This window comes from Camelus dromedarius, chromosome 5 (genome assembly GCF_036321535.1).
Source record: "Camelus dromedarius isolate mCamDro1 chromosome 5, mCamDro1.pat, whole genome shotgun sequence".
NCBI lineage: Eukaryota > Metazoa > Chordata > Mammalia > Artiodactyla > Camelidae > Camelus > Camelus dromedarius.
In genome coordinates this window covers 84262359-84272203 of record NC_087440.1, presented here as the reverse complement: position 1 = coordinate 84272203, position 9845 = coordinate 84262359, and the positions used below count along the sequence as shown (strand labels likewise).

The window sequence follows — 9845 nt, the reverse complement described above, 5'->3', positions numbered from 1 at the left end:
TACAGTGGTATACAGGAGGTGCTCAAATATTAAATGAATGAATGAATGAATGAATGCACACAGGATGAACAGCAGATTTGAGGGGAGAAAGATTTCAGGTTTGGATTTTTTTTAATCTCTTGATTTTTTTTAATGTTTTAAAAATGTATTTGTTTGTTTGTTTATTTGTTTTCTGGAGGGAGGTAATTAGGTTTACTCATTTATTTTTTGATGGAGGTACTGAGGATTGAAGCCACGACCTCATGCATGCTAGGCATGCACTCTACCACTGAGCTATATGGTCCCCACAGGTTTGGATACTTTTACTCTAAAGTTTCTAAGCAGTATCAAAGAGGAAATGCTAGGCAGACAGACATAACTATCTGGATTTCAGGAGAAAGCTCTAGGACAGAAAGATTGATTTGGGAGTAATCAACAAGCAACTGAAGCCATCCAAAGGGACGAGAATATATAGAGAGAAGAAATTTTAAACAGAACAGGAAGAGTTTAAGACTAAGAAAGAACAATCAAATTGATGGGAGATAAGTAAGAAGTTTGTGACACCGGAAGTGTGATACCATTGAAGAGATTATTTCAGAAACAGAATAAATAATGTCAAATACTGCAAAAAGAAAGGACTAAAACTATCTACTAGATTCAGTGACAAAACTACTGATAACCTTGGATAGCAGTATCAATGGAATGATGAGTAGAAATAAGTATTTAGTTAATTGAAAACTAAAGCAGTAGTGCAAAAGTTGAGAAAGCTACCAAAAACTTGGATACTTATGTTAAAAGGGTGGAAGAGCTTTTTTTTTTTTTTTTACTTTTTTAAAGATTGAAAAAAGAAGGATTGAAAGCTGACCATATTTAAATTATCATAAGATGGAATTGATAGAGAATTCAAAGTTAGACAATTGCTAGAGTTTTGTATCCCATAAGGTAGGAAGGATGTAGGACCCAGAGCATAGGCAAAGGGATCAGCCTTAGAATTGTAATTCACCCTTCCACTGCAATTAAACACGGGTTGGATTCAGTTACATTTGTAGTGGGGGGGTGGGGCAATAATTAAGGGTTAGTTTCAGCTTTAGTAGGAGATGAGATAGTCTGCTAAACTGAACAGAGGGCTAATATAATAAATCAAGATAACATGCAATCTTAAATGGCCACTATAATGAAAAGTAAAGGAAAAGAGAAAGGAATTTCAAGAAGCATTGCAGGCTTATGATTTTGGAGACAATGAATTTCTAATAGCGCTAAGTGTGATTCTGTGATTCCCTATGCAGCACTTGCCCAAGACAAATTTAGGGGACCAAAACTGATACAGGATTTGTATTCTGGAGGGCACATTAACAAAAAGATAAAAGGGCAAAGAAGTTAAAGGTATTGGCAATAGAACATTTAAATGAGAGTGGGTAAGGTGGAAAGACTGAGTAAGTAAAAAAGGAAAAATAGCAAGTTCCTGACAGAAGAGAATGGAGTAGAAATCCAAATGATGCCAAGTAAAGGTGTAGTGGGAACAACGGAGTAATGAAGTTGAGAGAAGTGCAGGCTGATATCATGAATATGACATGAGAGAAATGAATTTCCCCATGAGGGTCCTACTCAAATATCATATTGAATGTACATGTTTATGTATATGTGCATAGATCATAAACAGGATCAATTTTAATCAGTACTTGATTTATAAAGTTTATTTCTAACTTCAGGTTACTGTTTAAAAAAAATTTTAAATGCCCTGCCTACATGGTAAGCCACAAAATCTTTCAATGATGATATATTGATTTGAATAAAGCAAAAAGTTAAAAATCACTGGTCTGGGTCAACCTGTTCATTTTTCAGAAAAGGAAACAAATTTCCAGAAGTAAAGTGATTTACCCAAATTCAGCAATTTGCCATAGCAACAGAACTTTAAAAATAAATGAACTTTGCAGAAAATGTTTTTTCCATATTGAAAAACAGCTTATGCTTGATCCTTCTGAATAAAAATATTTCATAATTATCAATCTTCCTTATAAAAATCTTTGATACAGGTATTTGTCACAAATATCATACATATGTTGCTTATAAATTATTGTGCTCAACATGCTTATAAATTAAATGTTACATATGACTTATCAGTCCTTGCTTAAAGACCTGAATTTATAATTTCTATAAATTTGTTTGCCAAAAGTCATCAAGGAAAAATTAATAAGCTTAGTCAATATAAATGCTACATTTTACTTACATGCTGATTAATATTACTCCATTTCTTCTATAATCTTCCTAAACACAGCATTACATACAGCCACTACTAGAAAAGATTGAAACTTGCAAATGAGATGATCCCTATTTGTCTTAGCAGTTTAACCACTCAATACACTAAAAAAAAAAAAAAGAGCTCAGAATATGTGCCACGCATCAAGCTAAATGCTGGAAAAATAGTAAGAAAGGAAATATCCGTTTTCCTGTCTACAGACTACATAATAGATGTTCATTAGGTGCTTGTTCATATGAAGGAGTAATTTCAGTCTTCTGATCAAAGAGTAAATATTTTGATTTATCCACTGTACACTTTAGGATTAAAAAATTATCATTCCTCAAGAATTTAAAATCTGGCTATGGAGATGAGACAGATAGGCAGTATATCTACATGCTAATGACTAACTTTTTATCAGATACCAGAACTTCATACCCACTGGATTTTGGCAATAAAGTATGCATCTGGGGAACAGTGAGAGCTCTAATCTACCAATGATATCACTATCAAAATATTTTATAATTGACTGTTTCACCAAGAAAATCATTAGTTTATCATCAAATCTCATCTTTAAACCAAGAGTTTCACTACATTTATTCCCCAAAGTCAAACTCACATTTTCAAACTATTCCACAAAAATCCAACTTGAAGAAATCAAAGTTTCTACATACTAATTCTTCCCAAAAGAAGATTCTGTAAATTCTTAAAATTTCAAAATAAAAACTCCCAGAACATCTCACAAATAGGAGCAAGACCTCCTCCAAGAAAAGCCACTTGATCCTCACTATTTGTAGAGTCCATATTTGCAAATTCTCCTACTTGCTAAAATTGATTTACATTCCCAAAACCAATACAACACTTTCACATTATTCACTGACATGCTGGCGTGGTGAAAAATTTGACTTGCCCAACACTAAAGTTAAACAAGGATATGCTCTACCTTCTTATTTCAGCTCAGACTATAAACAAGCGTCCTTTCCATGGTCTATTTAGTGTCACACTTTTTACATTTTTGTTGGCGATTCCACTGTTTAAAACGGCCCCCAAGCATAGTGCTGAAGTGCTGTGTAGAATTCCTAAGCACAAGACTCTGATGTGCCTTAGAGGGGAAATATGCATATTAGATCTAAGTTTCAATCTTGACATGAGTATAACGCTTAGGAATCAATAATGTATAATAAATAAGGTGTCTTTAAACAGAAACACACACAAAACAAGGCTATATATTGACAGGTTGAGAAATATATTATTACCAGAGGCTCACAGGAACCTAAGCTTGTATTTCCCCTAGGAGCAATGGCTCAGTATTTGCTAATTCAGAATTCACCATGACTACAGAATATAACTACCCCTAGTAACAGAATCAACTGTACTTTGAAGGTGACACCTTTATGCATGTAAAATTTACTAACAAGACAAGGCAATAGAGTTTGTTCATCAAAATGAGCTACCGTTTCTCAATATATAGCATTAATTAACCCGTGAGAATACTGAATGAATAATGTCAAAGAAATCGTTCAGAAAATTAAAGCTCAAGTTCTATGGGTAAGACCCTCATAACTCAATATTCTTCCCCAGTCAGCACAAAGGTAGATCAGTCCTTTGTCATTAGTTGGAGTACATGGAGGAAGGCATCAGAAACTTAAGCACAAAGTCATCAGAATCAGAGAAGGAAAAAGAAGTTAAGTCTGATCTTTCACAGCATTTCTCATCATTGTACAATGCACCCTTGAACAACACAGGTCCACTTACACGGGGATTTTGTTTTTTCCAGTAAATATGTACTACAGGATCCGAGGCTGGTTGAATCCTCAAATGCAAAACCTCAGATACTGGAAAGAGGGCGGACTGTAACGTTATACACGGATTTTCAACTGCAGAGAGGATTGGGTCTCTTAATTCCCCTGTCGCCTTTCCCCTCCCACCCCGCCTCCCTCCACGCCTTTCAAGCATCAACTGTATTTTTCATCAGATTTCATTAGTTTTCACGATGTTTATAAAATAACCTGGGATCACACATTATAGCAAGCATGAACAAATGTCTGAAGTTTATTTAACATTTTAATGACTATGCAACTCTTCCTATAATGCACAATACTAAAAAAGTGCAAAATATTTACCATAAGCATATGGTTATGAAAGTGAATAACCCACAACAGTTGCACCATCAACCAAACTAAGCAATTTCAATCATTTAAAGAAGCCATAGCATTTTCTGAAAGTTGGTAGGACGTTAACAGCAGCTCTACATCTTCTTCCAGCTAGTCTCTTCTGAAGTGGTTCAGATTGCTCAAGACATACCCACTGGGGGTTAAGAAGGCAGTAAAAAGCACCATGAGGGCAATAGCCACCTCCTGGAAAAGAAGATGAAAAGCGCTGTTAGCGAGTACGGCTTCCTGGTACAGTCACTCGCTGGCTAACAAAAACCGCTTTAAACGTTTGGAGGAATTTGCCATTTTCCTCGAAACAGGGGCCTAGCGAAATCTAAAAAGCAAGAACTCCGTTCCTAGACGACCCAATAGAAATTTTTGAAGAAAATTAATTTTCCTTCTCAAGGTTCCCCAGTTCTGACCTTTGAACTCTGGAAGCTAGACGCTGCCCAGGATTACCAACGTTTTAGGGGAAATGCTAGATCTCAGCAATGAAAAGGGCGTTCGAAGGTGGCAGACATTCTGAGGTGCAACGACGGCTCTGCGCCTCGGACGTCGTGCCCGTAAAAGGTACCGACGACCATGGTCCCAGCCTCTGACGCCCGCGCGCTCCTCCAGGTCCCCGCTTCCCGCCACCTCCAGCCCAGCCTCGGCGCCCTCACCGCGACGCCGCCCCGGGCCCCCTAACCGCGGCCAGGCCACCGAAGTCTCCCACCGGAGGGGCAGCCCTCCTGCTCCCCGCCTCCAGCCATCGGGGCGCCCACCGCCTCGGCCACGCGCTCCCGCTCGCCGCGTGCCGTCTGCGCCGCCCTGGCGGGTGGGCCCCAACTCACCATGGTCGACACCGGGTGCTGGCTCGGAGGATCCGAGTGGGCCTGGCGTTGGCTGCGCTGCAGAACCAGCAGGGTCACACGGCGGCGGGGAAGCAGGCAGAGAACAGGCAGGCGCGGCATGACTCGTCCGGTGAGGCTACGCGAGGCGAAGACACGAGGCGCGGCCAGGCAGGCTGAGGTGAAGTGAGGCGAGGCACCGCTTGGCTGCGCTGGCTCCAGAGCTGGGCGATGGAATGGTCTGCGCAAGCGCCTGGACCACGGAGGGGGTCCCTCACCCCGCCACCCCCTCTCCTTTACCCTGCCAAGCCACGCCCCTGCCACGCCCCCCCGCTCACCACCCGGCTATGCCCCGCCCTCACACAGGAACTCTCCTAGTTCTCATGCACCTCTCCTTGCATCCCACCGCCTAGACCCCCATCCCTGTGCCCCCAAACCCAGCTTCCTACCCTTCCCACACTGCCCTCTCCTCTACCTGCCCTGCCCAGCCCCCCAGCCCTACGACACAGTGTATCACGATTTTCTGCTGGGTAAGTCGAGGTACTAAATACCCCTACATTTACTTCCCTTTATCTTTCTTTCCTCCCTACCTGTACCTCTCAACATGCCATTACTTCTCACTGGCAGAATTTATAGCATTTGTTTCTGTTCTCTAATGTTAAGTTAAATTTTCCATACACTGTGTATAAATTAATTCCCAACATTGAAAATCAAGAACAAGTATCTGCCATATACTGATAATATAAAAAATATTCATGGCATGATCAAATACACGGTTTGGCTCCAGTAAAGAAGACGATGTGATTGTATATCACCAAACTTGTAGCTCTTGAAGGAAAAATGGAATATATTGTGGTTTTCAAATTTAATGTCATGGTAAACTTTTATCTACTCTCTAAGATGATCTAGTTTCTTCACACTATTTCATTTTAAACTTACTACACAACTAGCATTCTAGGATTTCTTTACGTTGCTTTGTTTCTGCTACCTGATATCTTCCTCTTTTTTTTAGATTCCTGTTTCATTTTGCTGAAGTACAACCTTAAGCAGTTCTTTCAGAAAGGGTCTTAGGTGATATGTTTCCTCAGTCCTTGGAAGTCAAAAAAATTTTTTGCCCCACAATTAAACGCTAATTTGGCTGGGTATAGAACTCTAGGCTTAAAATCATTTTCCTACAGGAATTTTAAGGGAATTTTGCTTGTTTTCTAGCATCTAGTGTAACTGATAAGAAGTGTGATCTAATATGATTCTCACTCCTTTGCTGTAGCCTCTTTTTTTCTGCTTGGAATCTTTTGGTCTTTGGACTTGTGAAGTTTCTCTAACTTATGGCTAGTTGTGGTTCTTTTTCAATTCATATAGAATTGCAGTGGTGAGACGTCAATTCATATAGAATTGGATCTTTCTTTAGCTCTAGAGATCTACTTCCATGTATTATTTATATCCTTTCCTCTGTTTTCTCTCTTCTGTCTTCTTGAATCCTCACATTGGGTGGAAGGAGCAAGGGAGCTCTCTGTGGTCTCTTTTATAAGGCAGTAACACCATTCAGAAGGGCTCTACTCTTGGCCTAATCATCTCCCAGAGGCTATAACTCCTCATACCATAATACTGGAAGTTAGGATTTCAACATATGAATTTGAGGGGAAACATAAACATTCAGTAGATTGCATTTTGTAAGAAAAAAATGCAAAATGTCTCATTAATAAAGTTTTAGTTCTTAAAAATTCTCATCACAAGGAAAAAAATGTGTAACTATGTATGGTAATGGATGTTAACTAGACTTGTGGTAGGGGTCATTTCTCAATATATATAAATATCAAATTATTATACACATGAAGCTAAAATAATGTTATATGTCAATTATACCTTAATTAATTTACTTTTTTATTCTTACTGATTATTTTGTTGAGGTATACTAATTTATAACATTATATTAGTTTCAGGTATACAACATAGGGATTGAAAATTTTTATGGATTATACAACATTTAAAGTTATTATAATATATTGGCCATATTCTCTGTGCTGTACAATTCTCTGTGCTTGTAGCTTATTTATTTTATGTGTAGTAGTTCATACCTCTTAGTCTCCTACCCCCTACCTTGTCCCTCCCCTCTTCCCTCTCCCAACTGGTAACCACTACTTTATTCTCTATATCTGTGAGTCTGTTTCTCTTTTGTAATACTCGCTAGTTTGTTTTATTTTTTAGAATTCATATATAAGTGATTTCACACAGAATTTGTCTTTCTCTATCTGAATTATTTCACTTAGCATAATACCTTCCAAGTCTATCGTTGTTGCAAGTGGCAAATTTTCATTCTTTTTATGACTGAGTAGTATTCCTGTGTGTGTGTGTGTGTGTGTGTGTGCGCACGCACGTGTACATACCACACCTTCTTTATCCATTTATCTTTTGATGGACACTTAGATTGCTGTTATGAAGATTGGGGTGCATGTATTTTTTTGAATTAGTGTTTTAGGTTTTTTTCAGACATATAGCCAGAAGTGGAATTGCTGTGTCATATGGTAGTTCTATTCTTAGCTTTTTGAGAAATTTCCATGTTGTTTTCCACAATGGCTGCACCAACTTGCATTCCCACCAAAGGGGTACAAGGGTTCCCTTTTCTCTACATCCTTACCAACTCTTGCTATTTGTTGTCTTTTTGAAAATAGCCATTCTGACAGGTGTGAGGTGATATCTCATTGTGGGGGGGGGGTGCCCTTTTTAAAACAAATTTAATTTTATCCTTTTGGACTACTTGAGGGTTTTTTCTGTAATTTTTTTAAACTGGAATATAGTTGATTTACAATGTGTTAGTTTGCAGTGTACAGCATAGTAATTCAGTTACACATATATACATATTCTTTTTCATTATAAGCTATTACCAGCTATTGAATATAGTTTCTTGTGCTATACAGTAGGACCTTGTAGTTTATCTATTTTGTATATAGTACTTTGTATGTGCTAATCCTAAATTCCTAATTTATCCCTCCCCCCTTCTCATTGTGATTTTGATTTGCATTTCTCTGATTAGTGATGTTGAACATCTTTTCATATGCGTCTTGGCCATCTCTTTTCCTTTCCCAACTAAAGACACTGGAGAGAGTGAAGGATTAAATGCTGAGAGGAATAATACCCTCTACTGCACAGTAGAAGCTGACAAAATAGGAAAGGGAGGCACTAGCTTGTGAAGAGAGGGAATGAATGCATGATGGCACACTTAAGTATTGGACACCTGTTTGTAGCCATGAGATTACGGGACAGCACTGCTGGACAAGAGATGTTAATGTATAATTGTTCCCAGACATTCCTCTCCCTCTATGGGCAAAAGAGGACTCTAGTTTTGCCTATTCAGTATTTTTCTCTCCCTCACCCTTCAAGATGGGGGTGGAAGGGGTCAGAACTATTTCTTTGAACTCTTGTAATGCAGTATCAGGAGGAAACAGGATGGACAAAGGACAAGAAGCTCAAGACACTAGTGGGTGCAATTTTCTGAAGAGCTGAAAAGAAAGGAGTGCAAGAATTGCACTATGTAGGGAAAGTAGAAGGAAAACTGAAGGAGAATTTTGAGAAAAATTGTGTGGCCTCCATATCTCCTTGGATATCTGAAAAGTTTAGATTAAAAACTTGAAATTTTGAAATTGTTTTGGGGTGACAAATTATATATTTCAATTGACATCTCTTAGCCTGGGCCACATGGTTGATGACTGTATTTTTAGACTATTTACACAAAATGTAAATACATGTAGGTAATAAAAGGCAAAGACTGCCATGTTAGATTTTTTTTAAAAAGATCCACCTATATACTCCCTACAGGAAACTCACTTAAAGATGAAGATATAAATAGACTAAAAGTAAAAAGATGGAAAAGATATATCATGGAAATACTAATTACAGAAAGCTGGAGTGGCTACACTCTCAGGCAAAGTAAATGTTATCACAAAGAATTTTAGTACAATGAAGAGAGACATTTCATAGTCATTAAGGGATCAATTCAAAAGAGGACATTAAATTATTAAATATTTGTGCTCTTTTCTTAATAATAAAGCTTCAAAATACTTGAAGAAAAAACTGATAGAACCAAAAGAAAAAAATAAGCAAATCTAAAATTACAGTTGGAGAATTTAAAATTCCCCTTTTGATAACGTTTGTTTTCAATAAAACAAGTAGACAGAAAATCAGCATGGATATGAAAGACTTGAACAACACCATCATATTGAAGTAATTGATGTTTGTAGAGCCCTGAATTTAAAAATACCCAATCACACATTCTTCCCAAGTACACATGTAATATTTACCAAGATAGAATATATTCTGAGCTATAAAAAAAAAGTCACAATAATTTGAAAGAATTGAAACTCATGCACAGTACATTCTTTGACAACAATGGAATTAAATTAGAAATCAAAACCATAAGGTATCTGAAAAAAAAATCCTCAAATATTTGGAAATGGAACAACACATTTCTAAGTAACCCAAGGGTCAAAGAAGAAATCACAAGGGAAATGAGAAAATATTTTCAACTGAATTAAAATTGAAACACAACACATCAAATTTTGTGGGATGTAGCTGAAACAGTACTCAGAAGGAAATTTTTGGCATTAACCACATATATTAGAAAGAAGGAGGGGGTAATTAAATCTTTCATTT

At 37.7% G+C, this 9845-nt stretch overlaps 1 protein-coding gene across 1 annotated transcript; it reads right to left on the bottom strand.

The window, feature by feature from the left end:
* Positions 1-4464: 4464 nt before the first annotated feature.
* LOC135321416 (cytochrome c oxidase subunit 8C, mitochondrial) lies at positions 4465-5432 on the bottom strand. Its single transcript, XM_064486410.1, has 2 exons — positions 5202-5432; positions 4465-4572 (listed from the first exon to the last, which is right to left on the bottom strand). Exons 1-2 carry the CDS (start codon positions 5319-5321, stop codon positions 4480-4482), a joined length of 213 nt encoding a protein of 70 aa, XP_064342480.1. The 5' UTR covers positions 5322-5432; the 3' UTR covers positions 4465-4479.
* Between the last annotated feature and the right edge of the window lie 4413 nt (positions 5433-9845).